The sequence below is a fragment of the Patiria miniata genome, unplaced genomic scaffold (assembly GCF_015706575.1).
Source record: "Patiria miniata isolate m_02_andy unplaced genomic scaffold, ASM1570657v1 HiC_scaffold_25, whole genome shotgun sequence".
NCBI lineage: Eukaryota > Metazoa > Echinodermata > Asteroidea > Valvatida > Asterinidae > Patiria > Patiria miniata.
Genome location: NW_024037064.1, coordinates 9,323,689 through 9,348,269, shown reverse-complemented (window position 1 = coordinate 9,348,269; position 24,581 = coordinate 9,323,689). Strand labels below are relative to the sequence as shown.

General features: G+C 39.4%; 2 protein-coding genes across 2 annotated transcripts in view; both read left to right on the top strand.

Annotated features, from left to right (window-relative positions):
* LOC119733006 (hemicentin-1-like) overlaps positions 1-19,502 on the top strand; it is a 37,533-nt gene extending 18,031 nt beyond the window's left edge. The window contains exons 22-31 of the mRNA XM_038206587.1: positions 4,591-4,890; positions 5,348-5,434; positions 5,738-5,818; positions 6,605-6,691; positions 6,823-6,897; positions 7,695-7,727; positions 8,196-8,321; positions 8,982-9,006; positions 9,140-9,204; positions 18,883-19,502. Of these exons, the coding sequence (XP_038062515.1) occupies positions 4,591-4,890; positions 5,348-5,434; positions 5,738-5,818; positions 6,605-6,691; positions 6,823-6,897; positions 7,695-7,727; positions 8,196-8,321; positions 8,982-9,006; positions 9,140-9,204; positions 18,883-19,502 (1,499 nt within the window). The remainder of the gene's footprint in view (positions 1-4,590; positions 4,891-5,347; positions 5,435-5,737; positions 5,819-6,604; positions 6,692-6,822; positions 6,898-7,694; positions 7,728-8,195; positions 8,322-8,981; positions 9,007-9,139; positions 9,205-18,882) is intronic.
* Positions 19,503-19,576: 74 nt separating this feature from the next.
* Positions 19,577-24,581, top strand: part of LOC119733005 (hemicentin-1-like) — a 47,690-nt gene continuing 42,685 nt past the window's right edge. The window contains exons 1-7 of the mRNA XM_038206586.1: positions 19,577-19,589; positions 19,722-20,045; positions 20,648-20,977; positions 21,357-21,686; positions 22,344-22,673; positions 23,475-23,804; positions 24,021-24,350. Coding sequence (XP_038062514.1) covers positions 19,577-19,589; positions 19,722-20,045; positions 20,648-20,977; positions 21,357-21,686; positions 22,344-22,673; positions 23,475-23,804; positions 24,021-24,350 — 1,987 coding nt within the window. The remainder of the gene's footprint in view (positions 19,590-19,721; positions 20,046-20,647; positions 20,978-21,356; positions 21,687-22,343; positions 22,674-23,474; positions 23,805-24,020; positions 24,351-24,581) is intronic.

The window sequence follows — 24,581 nt, the reverse complement described above, 5'->3', positions numbered from 1 at the left end:
TCTTCAGCTGAAGTTGACAACACAACGCCGGAGCTGAACGCTGAAACCTCAGTCGCCTATGGCGTCATGATAACGAGCAAGTCTCAAGGTAAGTTCACGTTCCAATAACTCAAAACCTACTCTTAATTGGAACTCTTCGGGGTTTTGATTATTTTATTTCTCTTCAGCTGAAGTTGACAACACAACGCCGGAGCTGAACGCTGAAACCTCAGCCGCTTATGACGTCATGAGAACGAGCAAGTCTCAAGGTAAGTTCACGTTCCAATAACTCAAAAACTACTCTGAATTAGAACTCTTCGGGGTTTTGATTATTTTATTTCTCTTCAGCTGAAGTTGACAACACAACGCCGGAGCTGAACGCTGAAACCTCAGTCGCCTATGACGTCATGATAACGAGCAAGTCTCAAGGTAAGTTCACGTTCCAATAACTCAAATCCTACTCTTAATTGGAACTCTTCGGGGTTTTGATTATTTTATTTCTCTTCAGCTGAAGTTGACAACACAACGCCGGAGCTGAACGCTGAAACCTCAGCCGCTTATGACGTCATGAGAACGAGCAAGTCTCAAGGTGAGTTCACGTTCCAATAACTCAAAAACTACTCTGAATTAGAACTCTTTGGGGTTTTGATTATTTTATTTCTCTTCAGCTGAAGTTGACAACACAACGCCGGAGCTGAACGCTGAAACCTCAGTCGCCTATGACGTCATGAGAACGAGCAAGTCTCAAGGTAAGTTCACGTTCCAATAACTCAAAAACTACTCTGAATTGGAACTCTTCGGGGTTTTGATTATTTTATTTCTCTTCAGCTGAAGTTGACAACACAACGCCGGAGCTGAACGCTGAAACCTCAGCCGCTTATGACGTCATGAGAACGAGCAAGTCTCAAGGTAAGTTCATGTTCCAATAACTCAAAAACTACTCTTAATTGGAACTCTTCGGGGTTTTGATTATTGTTATTTCTCTTCAGCTGAAGTTGACAACACAACGCCGGAGCTGAACGCTGAAACCTCAGTCGCCTATGACGTCATGAGAACGAGCAAGTCTCAAGGTAAGTTCACGTTCCAATAACTCAAAAACTACTCTTAATTGGAACTCTTCGGGGTTTTGATTATTTTATTTCTCTTCAGCTGAAGTTGACAACACAACGCCGGAGCTGAACGCTGAAACCTCAGCCGCTTATGACGTCATGAGAACGAGCAAGTCTCAAGGTAAGTTCATGTTCCAATAACTCAAAAACTACTCTTAATTGGAACTCTTCGGGGTTTTGATTATTTTATTTCTCTTCAGCTGAAGTTGACAACACAACGCCGGAGCTGAACGCTGAAACATCAGCCGCTTATGACGTCATGAGAACGAGCAAGTCTCAAGGTAAGTTCATGTTCCAATAACTCAAAAACTACTCTTAATTGGAACTCTTCGGGGTTTTGATTATTTTATTTCTCTTCAGCTGAAGTTGACAACACAACGCCGGAGCTGAACGCTGAAACCTCAGTCGCCTATGACGTCATGAGAACGAGCAAGTCTCAAGGTAAGTTCACGTTCCAATAACTCAAAACCTACTCTTAATTGGAACTCTTCGGGGTTTTGATTATTTTATTTCTCTTCAGCTGAAGTTGACAACACAACGCCGGAGCTGAACGCTGAAACCTCAGCCGCTTATGACGTCATGAGAACGAGCAAGTCTCAAGGTAAGTTCACGTTCCAATAACTCAAAAACTATTCTGAATTAGAACTCTTCGGGGTTTTGATTATTTTATTTCTCTTCAGCTGAAGTTGACAACACAACGCCGGAGCTGAACGCTGAAACCTCAGTCGCCTATGTCGTCATGATAACGAGCAAGTCTCAAGGTAAGTTCACGTTCCAATAACTCAAAACCTACTCTTAATTGGAACTCTTCGGGGTTTTGATTATTTTATTTCTCTTCAGCTGAAGTTGACAACACAACGCCGGAGCTGAACGCTGAAACCTCAGCCGCTTATGACGTCATGAGAACGAGCAAGTCTCAAGGTAAGTTCACGTACCAATAATTCAAAAGAGCAGAGGCAGAGGAATCCGTGCGTTCCGATTTGAGTAGGTACAAATCACGAACATTTGCACTCGAGTCTTAATGTTACTGTTGTCTGGTGCAAAGTTTTGCACAAAATTAAAAACGTTTTGCTAAATTCAACATTATCTATCTTTGATAAGAGACACTGAAACTTCGTTTCCGTAAGCACCCTCGAAACGACTGTCTTCATATAATGTGGTGGTCTACCCCATGAATTCTCGGAGCGGGGGTCCGTCCCTAGTTAAAGGGGAGGCTGATAGTCAAAGAGTGCAGTTTGATTCTCCTGATCCTTTATTCTTGATGAACTTTACAATAAGCCCGGCTAGACCGCATCATGTACATGATGTAATACAAAAAAACACTGAAATATAACAACCTATTTTACCTGTTTAATTAAAGATAGAGGAACTCACTAATTATGGTAAAACAATCCAAACAGTCTGTTTTGCATCTGTTATTTCGTTTTGTCCCTAAAATTAATCTTATCCTCATATTTACCTTATGTATTTGTGTGATTTTTTATTTAGTTGTATCGACATTGCTTATTGGTTATTTTTTTTCCTTTCTGAAAAGTTTCTGCACCTAAATCTACAACAGTACTAAGCTGAAAACAAGAAAACCTGGTTATGTTTTTTTTTCTAATTGTTTTGTTTTACAGGTATTTCACAATCCAGTCAGTTACTTTTGAATAAAAATAGATTATTGTTCCATTTTTTTAAGCTGTGCTCGGTAACGCAACTCCACAACCCTTGATTGAAATCACAAGTGCCACTAGCGACGTCATCAATGAAACTAGTACGACACTACGTAAGTTTCTCTAATCAGCATCTAACTTCACACTGATTTTTTTCAAGAGGAACACCCACACGTTTCCCAAATTATGCGTCTACCTACTCTTAATTAAAACTTCAGGATTTTAAAGATGTTTGTTTATCTTCAGCTGAAGTTGACAACACAACGCCGGAGCCGAACGCTGAAACCCCCGCCGACAATGACGTCATGAGCAAGTCTCAAAGTAAGTACTTTGAATTCACGAGAGCACAGATTCCGTCACTTCCGATTTTAGTAGGTAAACCTCGCGAACATTTCCAATTCCGATTTTATGGAACTGTTGTCTTGTGGGGATTTTGGCGAGACCGCATCATGTATATGATGTAACAAAATTTAAAAAGAAGAAGCCAATATTCCCTTTATAATTGGATCCTTAGCATATCCACGAGTTGATCTGAGTATTTATCCAACTAAACTCTCACCTCAGTATCAGTCCAACTTCCAAAGAATCGCTCTGTCGTCAAATGAAAGGCTTCCCTCTGGCCCCTTGGTAGGACACGTGTACTGTGAAAATACAACATTCTATGAAAAGGAACACATGCACGCAGAAAGTCCCTTTGCACATAAGAATCACGAAAAATTCAGTGAACGCAAGCAAGAAATATAAATCTAAGTTTGTGAATAATAAGCAGTCACCCCAAATATGGCGATCAACAATTATTTTGTCGAGAGTTAAGAGGCCAGTCAGCAAAGCAACCCGCCATGTGTTTGTTAAGAAGCCTTCGTTTAGTGATTTAATCCACTTCGCGAAGGTTTTAGAAGTGGATCAGTATTCATTACGCAATAAACCAAGCATTGTTTAAAACTTTTTAAAGGTATTTTTAAATCAATAGCAAACAATTTGTATAACTATCATTAGTACCAAAGAAATCTTATTATTGTACCGCGTGTTCGCTTAAATATAGACAAAGCTGTAAGTCATTTTCAGTTATCTGGTTTACAAATAAAATAAGGGATGAAATAGGCCCTACTTAGTTTACTTTGTTTCTCTCTTTTATGGAAAGGCGAGCACGATGCTGAGAGAGGGGCTTATGTGGGTATGTACGTTTGAATACTATTTTAAATTTCAACCGATTATTATATTGAAAGTTGGATAAGAAATACAATTCATTGTTTCTGAAAAGGGAAGCATGTAGGTTTTCTCCTTAACATGACACTGATTTGTGAATTATTATCTAAACAGACGTTTCTTTTTTACAAGGTATAATCATTTTAAAATTATCTCAATAAATGACAATTACGCTAATGCCACAGAAGCCGTATCGGGGTCTACTTGCATTCTTGCATTGGTTTATTTTTATTTATTTATTTACATTAATTAATTAAGTTGTTTATGTTACATGTCCGTGTGTCCCTTTGCGTGGACATTAAAATAATATCGGGTCTTACAATAGGCCTTAATTGGACCGAAATTGTGAATCGTTTTGACACATATTCTGCCTGATTTGCGGTATTCAGCATTATGCAAACATATATTTCTAAACACTGAGTTACTTACAACTTGTGTCGTTCAACTGAAATCGATGAGTGTACTTAAATGATGAGGTCAAGTTTACACAAAGTAGCAATGTGGTCCTCTCATAGATTACTCAACATTATGCAAACACATATATCTAAACACTGAGTTGCTTATTGCTTCAGACACAACAATATAACGTGTTACATCATCTTACGATGTTTTGTTTTCTTTTGTTTCTCTTTTGTTGAAAGTTGAACCTGTCCCCCCTACAAATATCTCAATCGACCAGGGTCGAATCACTGCTTACTCGCTAACAGTAAACTGGATCCCTGGGACGAAGGTTGTAGGTCCAGAACAATGGATTCTCGTGAATTACCGAGAGCTGGAAACCACCACGAACTTCAGCCCCAGCACGCGCAGCGGCAGACTCTACGATGTCAGCGAGTTTACAGTGGTCGGTCTGCGGGCCGACACGGAGTACGAGGTCGAGGTTTACGCTGAGAACGTCAACGGTGCGAGTGATGTCGTGACAATAATCGGAAAGACTCTGCGTAAGTAATTTTAAATTGTCATTCAACCGGCTGCTATTCATTTATTTTTCAACGTTTCCCACAAATAAAAATAGTTTCAAATCGGTAACAAAACAAGTGAAAAGGTTATAATCAGGATTTGTGTAAAGGAATGTGCATATCATAATTATGTGGTAGAAAATCCAAACAGTCTGTTTTGCATATTTTCTGGCAGTTTTTCCCAACAATAAGTTTTATCCTTAGATTTACCTAATGAGTTTGTGTAAGATTTGTTTTGGAGGTGACGACATTGCTGATGTTTATTTTAATTCCAAACAAAATAAAGTGTTCTGCCCTAATTCTACAACAATTACTCTACTAATTTGAAATCAATTTTGAAATGTATTTCACAATCGAGTCAGTTCTTTCTGACACTAAACATCACTCAGTGAAGTTCATTTGAGTAGAAATAAATTCTTGTTAAATGTTTTTTTTTAAGCTGAAGTCGGTAATGCAACCCCAGAACCCTTGATTGGAATCACACGTGGCACTGGTGACGCCACAAAGGAAACAAGTACGGCACTGGGTAAGTTTCCCAAAATAATTAGCATCTTACTTCACACTGATGTCATTTATTTTTCGTGTAGGAACACATACAAGGTTGCCAAATTATTAGTCTACCTACTCTTAATTGAAACTTTGGGGTTTTGATTATTTGAATTATCTTCTGCTGAAGTTGACAACACAACGCCGGAGCTGAACGCTGAAACCTCAGCCGCTTATGACGTCATAAGAACGAGCAAGTCTCAAGGTAAGTTCACGTTCCAATAACTCAAAAACTACTCTGAATTGGAACTCTTCGGGGTTTTGATTATTTTATTCTCTTCAGCTGAAGTTGACAACACAACGCCGGAGCTGAACGCTGAAACCTCAGCCGCTTATGACGTCATGAGAACGAGCAAGTCTCAAGGTAAGTTCACGTACCAATAATTCAAAAGAGCAGAGGCAGAGGAATCCGTGCGTTCCGATTTGAGTAGGTACAAATCACAAACATTTGCACTCGAGTCTTAATGTTACTGTTGTCTGGTGCAAAGTTTTGCACAAAATTAAAAACGTTTTGCTAAATTCAACATTATCTATCTTTGATAAGAGACACTGAAACTTCGTTTCCGTAAGCACCCTCGAAACGACTGTCTTCATATAATGTGGTGGTCTACCCCATGAATTCTCGGAGCGGGGGTCCGTCCCTAGTTAAAGGGGGAGGCTGATAGTCAAAGAGTGCAGTTTGATTCTCCTGATCCTTTATTCTTGATGAACTTTACAATAAGCCCGGCTAGACCGCATCATGTACATGATGTAATACAAAAAACACTGAAATAGAAAAACCTATTTTACCTGTTTAATTAAAGATAGAGGAACTCACTAATTATGGTAAAACAATCCAAACAGTCTGTTTTGCATCTGTTATTTCGTTTTGTCCCTAAAATTAATCTTATCCTCATATTTACCTTATGTATTTGTGTGAATTTTTATTATTGTTGTATCGACATTGCTTATTGGTTATTTTTTTTCCTTTCTGAAAAGTTTCTGCACCTAAATCTACAACAGTACTAAGCTGAAAACAAAAAAACCTGGTTATGTTTTTTTTCTAATTGTTTTGTTTTACAGGTATTTCACAATCCAGTCAGTACTTTTTGACACTAAACATCACTCAGTTACTTTTTAATAAAAATAGATTATTGTTCCATTTTTTAAGCTGTGCTCGGTAACGCAACTCCACAACCCTTGATTGAAATCACAAGTGCCACTAGCGACGTCATCAAGGAAACTAGTACGACACTACGTAAGTTTCTTTAATCAGCATCTAACTTCACACTGATCTTTTAAGAGGAACACCCACAAGTTTCCCAAATTATGCGTCTACCTACTCTTAATTAAAACTTCAGGATTTTAAAGATTGTTGTTTATCATCAGCTGAAGTTGACAATACAACGCCGGAGCCGAACGATGAAACCCCAGCCGACAATGACGTCATGAGCAAGTCTCAAGGTAAGTACTTAGAATTCACGTGAGCACAGATTCCGTCACTTCCGATTTTAGTAGGTAAACCTCGCGAACATTTCCAATTCAGATTTTATGTAACTGTTGTCTTGTGGGGATTTTGGCGAGACCGCATCATGTACATGATGTAACAAAATTAAGAAAGAAGCCAATATTCCTTTTACAATTGGATCCTTAGCATATCAACGAGTTGATCTGAGTATTTATCTAACTAAAGTCTCACCTCAGTATCAGTCCAACGTTCGAAGAATCGCTCAGTCGTCACAAGAAAGGCTTCCCTCTGGCCCTTGGTAGGACACGTGTACTGTGAAAATACAACATTCTATGAGAAGGAACACATGCACGCAGAAAGTCCCTTTGCACATAAGAATCACGAAAAATTCAGTGAACGCAAGAAAGAAATATAAATCTAAGTTTGTGAATAATAAGCAGTCGCCCCAAATATGGCGGTCAACAATTATTTTGTCAAGAGTTAAGAGGCCAGTCAGCAAAGCAACCCGCCATGTGTTTGTTAAGAAGCCTTCGTTTAGTGATTTAATCCACTTCGCGAAGGCTTTAGAAGTGGATCAGTATTCATTACGCAATGAACGGAAAGGGTATTTTTAAATCAATAGCAAACAATTTTTATAACTATCATTAGTACCAAAGAAATCTTATTATTGTACCGTGTGTTCGCTTAAATATAGACAAAGCTGTAGTTCATTTTCGGTTATCCGGTTTACAAATAAAATAAGGGATGAAAAAGGCCCTACTTAGTTTACTTTGTTTCTCTCTTTTATGGAAAGGCCAGCACGAAGCTGAGAGGCGGGCTTATGTGGGTATGTACGTTTGAATACTATTTTAAATTTTAAACGATTATTATATTGAAAGTTGGATAAGAAAGACAATTCATTGTTTCTGATAAGGGAAGCATGTACGTTTTCTCCTTAACATGACACTGATTTGTGAATTATTATCTAAACAGAGGTTTCTTTTTTACAAGGTATAATCATTTTAAAGTTATCTCAATAAATGACAATTACGCTAACGCAACAGAAGCCGTATTGGGGTCTACTTGCATTCTTGCATTCGTTTATTTTTATTTACTGACATTAATTAATTTATTTGTTTATGTTACACGTCCGTGTGTCCCTTTGCATGGACATTAAAATAATATCGGGTCTTACAATAGACCTTATTAATTGGACCGAAATTGTGAATCGTTTTGACACATATTCCGCCTGATTTACTTCAGAGGTAAACTGATGTTAATTAAACAAACACATTTCAATATTTGTTTCCCCTAGTTGTTGAAAAAGGATATTCTCTGCTAGTTGCAGGCATAATTGTCGTGTCGATTGTTGCATTTATCTGCATTGTGGTTATCGTAGCTGGATTTGTGTATCACCGACGATCTACCGCCAACAGCCTAGGTAAGCCTACAGGACAAATAGTTTCAATTCAGAAAACTCGAAACAAGGCAAAGATTTTTCTTAGCTAGTCCATAGCAGATTGAACTCGTGCATGCACCTAGTCTGCAAATAGGGTCGGATTCATCGACGTTACGGGGTAATCATATACGATAACACTGCCCGGCCCTCTTAACCAGTCTACAATCTAATCATCACAAGTGGCTGTCATTCAGTCAAGCAGTTCTAATGGGGAACAACTGTGTACTGAGATTTTCTTGAGATTACAATTGACTTTAAAATGTTAGAGCTGAAAACAGTTTTAACGATCGTACCGAATCTCGAGATCAGGTACTACCAAACATTCGTCATCACACTACAAAAACTACAGTGTAAATATAACACCGGGGAAAATGTAGGACCGCTGGTTTAATTATCCTTTGAATCCGCCTGTCTCCACTTGTACTTTATAGATTCATTGGTGTTAAATTTGCACAGTGGTATATTCAGTGCAATAAGTTCGGCAGAATTATTTCTTAAATTCTTTCGATGCAAACGTCATTAAAATCAGACTCTTATTATCTCTCGATATCATTTCATCACGAGTATTCATGTTATCAAACTCCAAAACCTGCAGTTGTAAGACAGACAGTTTTAATCATTATTTGTTTTTTTTTATTTCAGAAATTGCCGGCCACAAGACGAAGCTGTAAGTAATGCATTCACTGAAATAATCACTGTCAAGAAATAACTACAGGCTAATTGATAATTTCTCGATTAAAATTAAGTTCAAATACTTGTATACTTTTAATATGTGATGAAATACTTATTTTTTTTAACAGCACACGCGCTTCCATCAAGTACGATGAAGAAAGTGACGTCGTGATGGAAAAGGCAGAAAACCTAGGTAAGCTGTAGGTGAATATTATTGCACGCTCTACCGATGAATTAAAAAAAATACATATTGTTGGAAATTTCACTCATCAGTGGCCTTTGACCTCAGTTTTTATGTGCAAGATCACGCGCATATTCCACTTTTGTTGCAGACATTCCGCTACAGGTTCTGACTTCCGACTCCGGAGAGGCAACTCGTGAACACGGATCTACCAGTAATTGAAACAATACACCTATTAGCTGCATGAGCACAGACTTACAAATAGACAAAAGGGCCAGGGTAATTTAACAACTGGAGAACTAATGAGCAAACAAACTAACAACAAATTCATTGGAAAAAGTCGACAGATCGTCACAATAGATATCCTACATTTTATACTTTAAAAAAATGTGATAACAGAAAATGATAGTTAAGACACCAATTTGATGATTTAATTAAAAAGCATAATTATATTCGGAGTGCATGCTGAAATTACTGTCTAAGAATATGTTTTTGTATGAAATTGCTGCATATGGCCTCTTTCGCCAAAACCAAAATGGTAACATTTACTATGTATGCTTTATAGAAGTTGATAACATTTCAAGCTAGTGGAGATATAATGAGCATATAATTATAATTTGAAACAAAAGTTCAGCAGAAAGTACTTGACAATAGATTTTTACTTACCACTTTCAATAATTGTTTTCCTCACCTGTTTATTATATTGATTTAACATTTAGTATTAATCGTAGAAATATTAAATAAATTGTATTTCATCTGATAAGATTTTAACTATATACTCACACTGCATGATGGAATTACTCAGTAATCACTCTAAGGATACATTAAAAAATCTAGAGTTATTAATGTTCGCAAATAAGAAATATCTTTTGAGTATAAATTTCACTGCAGGGTCTATTCGCGCAAAAATGGCAACATATAACACTGTGTATGTTTGACAGAGATGGATGAATTTTCCAAGCTGCTGGAGACATTACGAGCAGATATGGACAAATTAAATTGAGAGGTTTAGCCGGCAAAACGAGGCGATGTGAATACACTATATCAACTTGTAATCCCTTTTTCCTAATCTGTAGTGCTTAGTATTGAACTATCATTTAAATTCTACAAGTACTTTAGTAATAGAAAGAGATAGTCAAGACACTAATTTGATAATTAAAGTAAAAAGTATGTACTCGGAATGCATGTTAAAAGAATTAATGAGTAATTACTCTGAATGATTAATATAGTGATAAGTGTATTGGCAACATTTAAAGGCAATATACAACATTTTCAAATATTAAAAAACAAAAGTAACACATTATTATGAAATACCTTACTACGTTGTTAGTTAACAGTCTTAAGCAGCCTGCGAAATCATGGCACCTGGTACGCTGTCATTTTCAAGAAAAGTGAATGTTTTGTATCAATTTCCAACGATGGTCGGCTGACCATCGTTGGGAAAAACTGACTTTTTGGTTAATAGTGTCTCCCAATTTAGGCAGAGGACAAGTACGACACTTCTTTTTCTTGGTTTTGCAAGCGTTTATGAACGCATAACTATAAACAGGTCAGTCTTTCATCATTTGCTAAGCCCCCAAATCCATCCATTTCTGGAAATTACAGCAACAGCAAATGTTGTAGATTCCCCTTTATCACTATGTATTTGTTTTCATCAGAGGCTGATATTTTTCCAAGCTAGTGGGAAAATGCGTAGAGATTAGTATTGAATAATCATCATGATTCTGCAAATATTTTCAGTCATGGAAATTGACCGCCAAATAGCAATATCAAACTACACTCGGAATGTATGCTAAATTTACTTAATATATGCACTCTGTGCCTGAGCATGCCTTCAAAAACTACATAATAACCCTATTCGGGCTTCCTGACTTTAAAATACCTTGTTGTCTGACACCTGTTGTGTTGACCCTAACTCCCTAGGGGGTGTGCAAAATCGTATTGAAATTGGAGGATTCAGGACTGTTAGGGCTATTAGTTGTCTTTCAAAGAATATGACTCTTGTGTCAGCGTCCATTATTTTTCAGAGTCCAGAATTATCAAACAAATGAAACATTTTGAGTACAGTATTTTACATGAAGGAGATACTCGTGATTATTGCAACATTTCTCACAAATTCTTACGTACTATTTCCAGAATGTTCTAGTGTCTCATCAAGTGGCTTAAAACGATTCCTTATGTAAAGAGTAATATTAGTAAAGGGTTTGGTGAGGGGGGCATTTACAGTTGAGGTTACTGGAAGGTTTTGCATATGAAAAGGTCTATTGGAATGTCCCCCTGTTATCATATAATGATATTTTTGTGTATCTTGCATGGCCCAATTCGCCAACAATCATGTTAATGAATGCTCATCTAGCGATTATGTATTAGTCATTGTAGATTAATAAACATAGCGCATCAATAGAATCTTCTTGTGTGCTGCAAAGTGTAGATTTTTTAATGCGAGCAAGCATTATATTTTGCAGACAAAGCTGTTAGAATGAAGATTTTGGTCCGAAATGACATAATCAGATGTTTGTTGTGGAACTTACTCCAGCGGGTAATACTTCTTGTCAGGCTTGTATCTCCGGTAAACACTAATTGTTTTTACAGTTTTTATTTTTGAAAACATAAAAAACCTTTAGAACATTAATTTTCCTCTGTAATGCAGTTTTAAATTGATTTGTGTTGCCGTGTGGGCTATACATGCAAGCAACGAAGAAATCTGGGGGTTTTTACCACATGTATTTATGTCGCAACGAAGAAATCTTTTTTTTACTACATGTTTTTATTTTGCAAATATTGTAACTCGTCCAATTAGCCATTGTTTTGAGGCTGTTTGCTTCATAAAGTGTAATAGCCGGATCTTGTAAGTCAATCTTGAAATCGTATGCCTGTATTGAATCATTTTTATCACGTCGCTGTGTCGTATTTATCCAGAATATCCGTTGCCAAGTTTCGTGTTGCATATTCCCTTCCTGCTGTGATTCTTGAGTTTAGTTTATCTTTTCAAACAGTACACTGCTTAAGTTTTAGATAAGAAAAAGAAATGCCACCTGCTTTTTGTGTGTGTCAGAGTAGGCTCTTCCAAAAATAAGTGTTCAAACAGTCATGGGAGATCTAGTAATTCCGGTCTCAGAGCACACATAAGCTGCTCAATCGATTCAGAATGGCTATTCAGTGGAAGGATGTGGCTGATACAACGGGACGGTTTAACTCATTCGTTGACGTTATGGGGTAATTTCCTGTTTCATCATATCATCTTAACCAACAATCGTACAGTGAGTGATTGAGTCAGTCATGTACAAAGAGGACTAAAGGCTGGCCCCTCTGGGACCAGCTCTAACTCCCTAGGCGAGTGCAAAATTGAATTGTACAGTATGACCCGAAAAAGTGTCCAGCTGACTATTTAAGAAACAACTACAAAACCATTAAGTCAACTTTGAAAATGTTCAGTTTCATTATATTTCAGTCATGCATCACTGCACAATGGTCAATTGATCACAAAAATAGTTTTGTACACTGTGACCAAGTTAACCAATTTCATTGTTGTGTTATGTAAGCTGTGTAAAATGTTGCCTGTTGTGAAAAAAAAGACTGGTGTGGTTTGTAATTCGCCATTGGTCATGCAACTGAGGACTTACCATGATGACTGATAGCCAGGCAAATGATTCCAATCCCAACCGCAAACCTTTTTCACAACATGTAGGATTTTACACAGACCGACTAAATTCTCATACACCATACATTTATTTCGGTCACTTTTTTCAGTCACTGTTTTTTTTTTCCGTTTGACTGTTTTCATGCATGTTATTGTTCTTTAGAGACTTTAGAAAGTTTATTAGGTCAGGTTCAATGTTATCCTGTGGAAATGAAGGAAAGAATACTAGATCACGTGCTTTAATGGTGGGGTGTTTCCTGCTGAGGCAATACACTATAAACTGTTTCTGGTTCAGAAGGAAAATAAAATATATAAAAAGCATATTGGGTAACACGAGGGGCAGTCGTGCAGCCTACGGTATGCGAAACAGGATGGACTCAGACTCCCGGTTGTGCTGCTTTGTGATATGGCTACTTTGTTTCCTTCAAGGTAAGAGTGTACAAATTTTTTTAGTATTTCTAAACACTTCACATTATTTTTTTCCAAGGTCACAAGCTATTTTTAAATAAAAATTTAATCTTCATAAATTACAAGTTAGTAACCCTAGGGTGTGCTAATTAAAATGATTGCTGATAAGTGAGAAGAGGAGAAGGATTATGTTGGGGTATGAATAGAAGTAAGAATAAGAAAATGGGTGTGGGGGTAGGAGTAGGAATAATAATAAAAATGTATTAAGTTTATATTGAGCTCTCTCCAGGACCAGCCTCTTCGAGGGGGCATTACATAAAAAATGATACACATTAGAAATAGGAGTATACACATTAGGAATAGGAGTAGGAATATGAGTAAGAATAAGAACATACTGGTGCATGATTAGGAATATGAACAGGAATTGTGGAGCCCTGTCGTTCACTGGTTACGGTGTTGGATTCATGTGCCGTGGTACATGGGTTCGAACCCTGGCGAAGAACATGGTGCTTGTATTCGTGGGCAAGACACTTTACCTCGATTGCCTCAGTGGCGCACACAGGATTTGGTTTTTTTTTTGGGGGGGGCTCATTTTTTTGGGGGGGCGGACTATTTTGACGTCGGTGGTGCCACTGTACACCCTTATTATACTACTCGAAAATAGGCCACATACATGACATTAAAGTAAAATCGTGGGATTAATAAAAAATTACCCCCCCCCCCCAAAAAAAAAATTACAACCTCTGGGTGGGGGGCTCAAGCCCCACGAGGCTCCCCCCCCCCCCCTCCGGGTGCGCCACTGGATTACCTCCCTCTACCCAGTAGTAAAAATGGGTAAATATGAAGGTAGAGACCAAATTGCGCTGATCTGGAGCTACTACAGAAAAATGGTCTCTTTCCTGATGAACGGGGATAACGTGAACGCTTTGAAACCCTAGGTTTAAGGCGTGATATAAACACCAAATTTTTAATAGGAGTTGGATTGGGAGTAGAAAAATAAGTAAGAAGAGGAGTAGGTAGAGGAGTGTGAGTAGAGGTAGGAATAAGAGCATCGGCCGATTTTATGAAACAGGGTGTAGATTACGTCATGCATAGGATTTTTGCAACAAATTTGTTGCACAGTTGTGCAACAAACTTATGATCGGTTTCGCTATCTTGGACGGAGAATTCACGACGTGTTTTTATTTTGCAAATATTGTAACTCGTCCAATTAGCCATTGTTTTGAGGCTGTTTGCTTCATAAAGTGTAAAAGCCGGATTTTGTCAGCAGGCTTGAATTCGCATGCCTGTATTGAATCATTTTTATCACGTCGCTGTGTCACATTTATCCAGAATATCCGTTGTCAAGTTTCGTGTTGCATATTCCCTTCCTGCTGTGATTCTTGAGTTTAATTATCTTTTCAAACAGTACACTGCTTAAGTTTTAGATAAGAAAAAGAAATGCCACCTGCTTTTTGTGTGTGTCAAAGTAGGCTCTTTCAAAATACGAGTTCAAAAAGTCAAGGGAGATCTAGTAATTCCGGTCCCAGAGCACACATAAGCTGCTTAATCGATTCAGAATGGCTATTCAGTGGAAGGATGTGGCTGATACAACGGGACGGTTTAACCCCCTCATTGGCGTTATGGGGTAATCCTATTTAATCCTATCATTTAAACCAACAGTCATACAATGAGTGAGTCAGTCAGTCAGGTAAAAAGAAGACTAAAGGCTCAAACACCAGTTTCGTGGTTCCCTGGAACTAAATGGATATATAGTCGCTATTTTCTTGTTATACTGCAGATTGAAATCAGCTTCATTCCAACTACAAAGAAGTATCTGCGAATAAATTACCGCCAGATAGATTGTCAAGCCAACCCATTTATCTTGTTTGTGGGTTTTGTTGTTGTTGAATTTCACGTTCTTTTGAAAGGGTCATGAGGATATGGCATACAAGTTTACAGCTTATTTCCTCATCAGAATCCCCGATCTTGTTTTCCTTCCTGGTGAACCGACTTCTGAACATATTTTGCGTGTGTTACCTTGATAAGCATACCACGAGGAGGTTTAGGGGTTTTGTATAGCATCGAAGCTGTCCTTTGTTGGTCAGCATTCAAGTCTGCAAGCCTCGGTGATTTACATGCATTGTTTATCTGAGGGTCTAGGTACCACACACTATTTTCAAGTCACCGACTAATTGTGTTGGCTTTCAAAGATGTAGGAGATTAATCCAAGCTATTTTAGAGCTCTGGCAAACATTTGACTGAGATTCCATACGAAAAGTAGCCACCTATACTTATTTTTGGGGCTATTTACTTAACAAGTTCTAAATTAAGGGTATAAATATGGCCCAAGAACAACTTTAGGTCTACTTTTAGGGGGTGCATTCGAGGTACAGACACTATTTTATTGTAGGGTTGCAGAAACCCAAAACAGAAAATAAAACGAATTTTCCATTTGAAACAAAACATTCAAAATAAAAAATTGCGTAGGTGAATGAGCGCGGACAGTCCATCTATTTAACAATTGATCGACTGGACTTCAGCCGAGGTTAAGTTTTGCAACAAACAGCCTAGATGAGCAGAAACTGGGTAAAGGCCAAAACCCTGACGAGGAAGTGTGTCGTAATATACCCATCCTTTTCTACAGATATATGGATACCCAAAGATCAGACTGTGTATTTTCCAGTAGATTCCAATGGAGGTGAATGGATCATGGTGTTCCTCTCCTGTAATGTATACAAACTTGCAAGTGTGTTATAATCTCCTTTCACCATTTCGTTTTTGTTTTTACCTACCCAGGTTTCCATTAATTTGCACTCCTAATCAGCCACATACCCCACTTGATTACCAAAGCCTGCATTGTATTATTGTCTGAATGTTTAACAAAACATTACATTGAAAGCTAAAATATTTTGATTCCTCGTACAGAAAAGAGTAACTGTATTTTACAAAAAAATGTATTAGTTTTTACAAAATCGAAAAACATCATTCTCAATATACCGACGGTTTTTCCCGATTCTGAGATTTAACTCTCGACTTGATTTCCATTCAGCGTAATTGTCATTCAGCTGATACTTCTAACCACAAACTTTCCTCTTCCGTTTGACTTCACTTACTTCAATCTTTCTCCACTTCCTTACTGGTCTGAATTCAAAAAAAGGTTTATCAGGTCAAGTTCAATGCTCTATTGTTGGTAATGTATAGTGTAAGCTACTACAGTAAGGGTCATGTGCTTTAATGATCAGGCATTTCCTACCAAGGAAATATACTACTGCTTCTGTTCCGGAAGAAAATATTGATATAAAAAACATACTGAGCATATATTCTACAGACTACGGTAAATAACAACATGGGGTCGGCCTGTCAGTTTTGCTGCATTGTGGCGTGGCTACTTTGTATGACTGAAGGTAAGAATTTAATCATCGTTTCATATTGTAATGAATTACATACGGTCCCAAGTCAAGTCTTGATAATATGTTTGTAGGGGAACAGATAAACTGTGACATGTGTTTTTGTAATGTTGATCCATGTACTGTCCACAACTAAAGCAGAACTTAAAATGTTTGCAGTGCAGCAAAATATGTGTTGCCGTACGTGCTATCACGGTATGTGCTTGAGTACTAGTTCTTTGGCATTCATTGCTACTGCACGTAAACAAGATGCACGAGTTTGATTCTTTCTTTTGTGATTTTGTTGAGTTTTTGCTTGTTTTGGGATTTGTATTTATCGGGTTGTTTGTTTGTTAGGTTTTTGTTTGTTGGGGTGTTTGTTTGTTTGTTTTTTGTTTTGGGCGTCTGTTATTTTTTGTATGTTTTAGCAATAGTAATATTTTATTACGCTACATACATGTACACTTATGTTGTATCAAAAAATAGGAAACCCAGATGTAAATGTACATTTATAAAATGTGATAAATATTTTAAAATAAGTTAAAGATCATGTGAAACGCCAATGTGTCCTCTTTCCAATAATGCCTTGACTGTGTATCTGTGGCCAAGGCTGACTGAACATTCGTTGTTATTCTGTCAGGGGTCAGAAGCTGTATTGGGCCAAGTTTTACCTGGCTAATATCTGCGTGCTGGTTTGTTATGCAAAGGTTGATATGGACTAGACTTCGTGCAAAGTTTTGTGTGGAAAGAGGTGGTGGCAACGTTGAAGGTACTGGGCCATGAGGGGTTAACTTCAACAAAAAGAGTGGTTGAAATCACTGTTTAAAAATTGAATAAATTGTTTTAAAGAAAAGGATGTCTCAGCCAGTTTAAACTTGGCCCAGTAAAGATTTTGACCCTTGACAGAGTAACAATGAATGCCAAGTCATCCGTGGCCACAGACAAACAATGAAGGTATGATTGGAATGAGGACACATTTGTGTTTCCCATGATCTTTAACTTATTTGAAAATACTTACTAGATTTTTTACATCTGGCTTTGCTTTGTTTTATACACCCTGTATACTGCAATCGCCGAACCAACGTGTGGTATTTTTCTTATGCTTCAAACGCAAAGTATCTCTAGCACTATTTTTTAATTTCCTCCCTTTAATCTTAAACATGAAACCAGTCCATTGAACGGATAGAGAACTTAGGCGGAGTGTAGATAACATGAATTTGATTTTTCGTATATTTGTATTTTTATAAATCAGCAACAAATACCTTGACAAAAACACTGAACAATAATAGTACGATTCTTTTAGAACACTGCTCCCTTGTCATTTGCCTTATAGTATGAGTAGTTTAAAAGTATAAGACGTGCATAATAGAAATATGAGAAACATTATAGCAATAAAAACAGGAGTAGAATTAGAAGTAGGTGTAAAAGAATGATGGGATAGAAGTTAGAGAAGGAGTAATACGAGGAGTACTATACTAAAGTACGAGTAGGACTGGGTAAAGACGCAGGGTGATATTAGTAATTGGAGTAGAGAAGTGATATGAGTAGTAGGGTATAGAAGGCGTAATGGTAAATGTAGAAGTAGTGAAGCAGGATGTGTAGGAATAGGGATAGTAAGAGAAGGGCCAGGAGAACAAATGGTAATACAGTAGGAGTTGAAGTTGGAGTTGGAGTAACAAAGTAATATAAAAACGCGTACGAGTAGGTGTGAAGGAGCACGAATACAAGTAGAATTAGGATTTTAAGTGGAAGGAGTAGCAGCTGCAGAAGTGGAAGTAGAAAGTAGCAGGACCAGTAGCTGTATGACTTACCGATACCAGTAGCGTCGCTAGACCACTTTGAATGGGGGGGGGTGTTGCCAACAAATTGGACGACACAACATTCATGCCAAAAGGTTTGAGGATTTTTCCCCAGTCACCCGGCCTCAGCGAAATCAACTTGAAAATGTCGGCGAACATCATCTTCCTAGTTAGGGGCGTTGTTCAAAGCGGACAATCATGGTCACTTTCGGACAATAGGAGGCCCTGTTCATTACGGCACATTTTCGAACGGATACACTTCCCATTCCTGCTGCTACTCCTACAGCATTGTACATCTTCCGTTTTTTTCTGTTCCACTCTAACAATTACTCCTACTCCTCCAACTGCTTCTGCTTTTCCTTCTGTAACCATTACACCCTTCCTGCTGTAACCATTACACCTTCCTGCTGCCATTCCAATTTGTGTAGCAACCCATACTCCTATCTCCTGCTGCTACTCCTATCTCCTACTGCAGCTCCTATCTCCTGTTACTACTCCTCCTATCTCCTGCTGCTACTCCTCCTATTTCCTGCTGCTACTCCTCCAATCCTCTGCTGCTACTCCTCCTATCTCCTGCTGCTGCTACTCCTATCTCCTGCTGAAACACCTCCTTTCTCCTGCTGCAACTCCTCATATCTCCTGCTGCTACTCCTCCTATCTCTTGCTGCAGCTCCTATATCCTGCTACTACTCCTCCTATCTCCTGCTGCTACTCCTATTTCCTGCTGCTACTCCTCCAATCCTCTGCTGCTACTCCTCCTATCTCCTGCTGCTGCTACTCCTATCTCCTGCTGAAACACCTCCTTTCTCCTGCTGCAACTCCTCATATCTTCTGCTGCTACTCCTCCTGTCTCCTGCTGTTAATACTCTTCCTATCTCCTACTGCTACTCCTATCTCCTGCTGCTACTCATCCTGTCTCCTGCTGCTACTCCTATCTCCTGCTGCTACTCCTGTCTCCTGCTGCTACTCCTCTTGTCTCCTGCTGCTACTCCTCCTATTTCCTGCTGCTACTCCTCTTATCTCCTACTGCTACTCCTCCTATCTCCTGCTGCTACTTCTATCTCCTGCTTCTACTCCTCCTCCTACTTTTTCTAAACTCCTAACCCTAACTATACTCCTTCTAGCACTTCTAAAGCCTGCCAAAGCCAAACACGAATCCAGAATTTAAAATGTTTTATGTCAGTCTGAACAGCCAAATGCTTAATAAAGTTAGGCAGGAATAAAATCGGCCCAAATAGTCGGATATGTTTAATGGTCAAGTCTGAAATAGTGATGCTGTGTTCTGAGTAACTCAAGTTTCCCATGTCCATGCAGTGTCTACCGGTACATACATCGGCGCTGGTGGGAGAACACACGTTTACTTGTGGCACTACGGGGACAATGAGTACCGCACCTGGACTGTTACAACGGCCAGCAGCCGGCGGATTCGCATCAGCTTCTCAAGTTTCGACACCGAGTCGTGCTGCGACCATCTGCGGATTGTCGACACCTCAACTAGTCAAGAGTGGAGTTTCAGCGGGTCTTCTCGTCCAGGCGATGTGGTGTCTACAGGAAGCAACCTTCAACTATCCTTCAGCTCAGATGGCAGCGTGACAGAGAGAGGGTTTAGTCTCTGGGCTAGCAGCATCCCAAAACCAAGTATGAAAATCACATGTCTCACTCTACTTACACTCAGATCAATGGACGGATCATTGTGGAAAATGCACAAGAGGATTCTTAACGCCATGAATCAGTGAACGTACACTCGGTGCTCAACTCCAACCTGATGAAAACAGAAACGAAATCAACCAATTTGTTTCATCGTCCATTTTTCAAACGAACCAAATTACAGGGTTTCTCGTGGATTTTAAAACAATGTAAGCGTTTGAGACTTTGTTTTTTCACTTGGTCACCTGTTACAATTTTCTCTTACACAAAAATTAAATATAAATATGTTTTTTTCTGCATTTAATCATTCCTTTTCAAAACACACCCAGCTGAGTTGCCTTGAGTTAATAATGATACCTAGTTGTATCGACTGTCAAAATTCATTAGCGCACAATCGTTAGTGAAGGCGATACCAAATATATTAAAAAGTTAATCATTTATTCCAGGTTTTGCTTAACATTGGTTTTGATGTCTTTCGTAATTAGAAATGACTGTTTTAAGTATTGAGGGAGTATGAACTGCCGTGGCTGCCTTGATATAGATTTCAATTATTTCCATATATCTTGTATGATCTTAAAACTATTGTTGTCTAGCACCCCCAGTGACGTCGTCTCTTTCCCTGCGAGATTCAAGTGGAACCAGACTGTTGGGTGTGGTCACCGTACTGGAGGGGGCGCCCTTCACGTTCACGTGTGACGTCCAGGACACCAGTCCTGCGGCAAAAATCCGCTGGTACCTTGATGGCGCCCTGAGTGAAACTGCTTACGCACCCAGCAGAGGGGAGTACAGCTTGGTGGACACCAGTGACACTTGGACACTCACACCCAGCCGAGCCAATCAGGGTCAAGAGGTGAAGTGCGTTGCCAGCAACACGGTGTCACAGGAACCATATCCATACGTGAGGACCACGCTTGACGTCGATGGTACGTCATTTTCTCAACTAAATGCATTTTCTGTGCAAGGTATTGACTGTGTACAAAATGCCCCATTAGGGAGGAGAAAAAGAGATTTTAGAAATGCATTGGCTTGTGCGCATAGAGAACACATTGCGTCTTTTGTACAACCAAATCGCATTGGCACGTGCCTTCACGGTGTAATGATAAGTATCTCTTGCGAAAATTTCAAATTGGAGAACTTTATGGAATCAATGGAATGACTTTCAATTGGAAGTTTCAAAAAACAAATTTTGCAATTAATTTTCGGGGATGAACTCGACGGATGTGGGTTGAGGTCTCTGCTTAATCATAGTTGCAAATGTTAACTGTAAAAATTATTTATTTTCTTCTTTTTTGTTTTACCAAGTACTACCAAGCACCATTGAGCTGTGGGATGCGAATGAGAACTCAACTACCAACAATACAACATATTACTTGGTGGCCGGAGTAGAGCATCAGTTCACTTGCGTGGTTCCCGGCATCAAGCCAGGCGCAGACTTCAACTGGACCCTTGGCGGCATGGATCTCACAGAGGACAGCAGCAACGATACTTCCGATGGTGACGGGCTCATTACAAGCATCAGTGTTATTACCCTTACCCCTTCTTGGGCCTACCAGGGGAAAAACCTGCGGTGCTTGGCCTCAAACTACGAAAGTTTCCCCGGTGTTAGCGTTAGCTCGACCATAGATGTAAAAGGTACGTAGAAGCAGCTTCTATGCAAAACAAATTACGGAGGTTTTAGAAACTTCGCTTTAGTCTCCACCTTATGAGATATTCATGCCCTTAGGGACTCATGCCCATTTTGCTTGCCCTTAACGGTACATGCTCTCCTCCAATGCACTTTAAAATGTATAAGATGTGGCCAAATGTTGCTGTATGTTGCCATGTTATGTTGGATAGGCTTCTCTGTGATTCTGGACGCTGATGCGAAGCCAAACACAAGACGATGTAGACGATTGAACAAAAACGTAATATAATTATATCACAAGCAGGCAGCAAGTAAAAGGATGTAACAAATAACAAAGGAATGATCGATCACTGAAATGGAATTTAATTGGACTTGGTCTGGACTAACTGTGGCTGACTTATGATTGACTTGTGGTTGACTTGTTATTGACTTTGTTATGGACTTCTGTAGATGTGGCTTTAATTCTCTGGAAACTTAATGCTACTATAATACTCTTCAGAAATCGGCCTTGCTCAAACTGTGCAATGCTTGTCGAAAGAATATATACATTATTCCCTGTTATGCCTTAAAAACGTTAGAAAAACATGAGGGTTTATATGTGTTGTGCTGATGAGAGAAAAGCGAGTGTCATTTAAATATATTTTTAATGATCATGTTTTTTGAAGTCCTGCCAACGCAATCGTCCCTGTCAATCTACGATCCCGAGGGAACCAGACTCGGCCAAACCGCAGCTGTTGACCAAGGCAAACCATATAACTTCACCTGCGAGGTGCAGGGAACCAGACCGGCCGCAACCACCATGTGGTTCATTGGTGACGCTTTGCAAAGGACCTTCATTCCTCCCTCCGGTATAGGCGATGATTTAGTGGATACTTCAGACAGTTGGACATTCGCTCCTAACAGATCAATACACGGTCAGCAGTTGAGGTGCATGGCAGGGACACCCGAGTCGCAGGAGCCACTGCCATTTGTGACCACTGCACTCAATGTCAACGGTATGTAATTTAAGGGATGGGGGAAAAAAGGCCGGTTTGGCCTGGCCTTAAAAGAGATGTGAGAACCTCGGTCCTTCTTGAATCTCGGGGAAAAAAGTTTGTGTTGGAGGTATTGCATATTCTGGGTTTTGTTATTTTATTTAAGCGCCAATGAATGCAGAGTAAGTTACTTAAGTCTTCCTAAGCGTTGAGATAGTTGGCGATTGCCCTCTAACTCTGCCTTAACGCATACGGTACATGAAACTCTCCAGTCAAAGCTTCCTGAGCCAGAACTTGCTGTCAACAGTTACTTGATGAAAAACCTAGCGTCCCTACACGCTACACACACTCTAGACTATTTGCACCTCACTCATTTCCCGAGAAACGTGCAAAGAATCCCTGAGAGTTTGGGGTTCCCCTCAGGCGTATATCTTGTTTCAAATGTCTCGATCGACTTTGGTATTTTTTTGACAGAGAGTAACATGGGAGAACGGGGTTCACATTCACTCAAGTGTCCGTAATAACAGGTAGTAAATTACACTTCAATAAAAGCATTCGATACCAGTCACATGACAAGAAATCAAACTAGCTGGTCATCTTGCTTTATTTGTTGCTATCCACTCTCTTTTTCGAGGAACTAAAGTTGACAGTTTGCACAATTTCAGTGGCTCGGCCAAGGCTGAGACGGACTCGTCCGATCACCCTAGTCCTCCATCCTCTTAGTCAAAAACCGTGATCTGGGAAACTTCTTTCACTGAATGCATTCTCGGTTAATCATACAGTATTGTTGATTACCAAAGCTTTTCGTTATCGAATACTTAGTTCTACCAACGGTTATATCTCTGTACGACTGGGCTGGGAACACCTCCTTCGTCAACGGGACCTCGTATCTGATCGCTGGAGTGGAGCATGAATTCACATGTGAGGTTCCGGGCATCGACCCAGCAGCATCTATGACATGGACCTTGGGGAGTCAGGGCATCACATCAAATGTCACCAAAGACATCGTGGGATCTGACGGACTGACCAACAGCAGCAGCACCGTCACGGTGTCTCCTACTTGGAACAACCAGGGAGAGATACTGCAATGTCATGCTTTCAACAAGCCTGGCTACCCTGGTTTGAACGTCAGCGTGACCCTTGATGTCAAAGGTTGGTCATAGAACGCATTACACCCACAGATGTTTATTACGCCGTGTCTTCATCTGGCATCGGAGTTCAGGCTTAATCCTCACCTTCGTTTATTATTAGAAGATGTTTCAAGAACCATTTGTTTTTGCTTCAGTTTGGTTCCGGCTCTTATTTATTTGCCAAAAACTGCACCTTTGTCCTTTTTAATCACTTTCCGTATCGTGTTACTTCTTATAGTGCCTCCACAAGAATCGTCTGTTTTTCTCCTGGACCTTGATGGATTCCTACTAGGAACCTCAGTGGATGTCGATGAAGGCAGCCCAGAAACTTTCACGTGCGTGGTACAGGACACTAGACCAGCAGCGACTATTGAGTGGTTCCTGAACGGGGTCCTCGAGAGTACAGTCAGCCCTGCAGAAGGCCGAAGCAACGGCCTTGTCAACACTACTGGGACCTGGACGTTGACTCCGGAAACAAAGCACCACCGGCAAGTTGTGATGTGTGCGGCTAGTACAGCAGAGGCATCTCGCCCATTCCCGTTTGTGACCGTTTCCCTCAATGTTAAAGGTAAGACAGGAACAGCATAGTTGTCGACATGAACTAAACATTCGCTAGTTCAAGCATTCTCCCTCTTTGTCGTCGGGTAAAAATACCTCGTATCTGTTAACAGTTCTTTGCGATATGAGAAGATGTTTGAATATCTGTGATACGGTTGAAAGATATTTTCGGTATAATAGTGCTTGTATTATTCTTTTTGACCCCGAAACTAGCGTATTCCATGGATCAATGCACATGCGC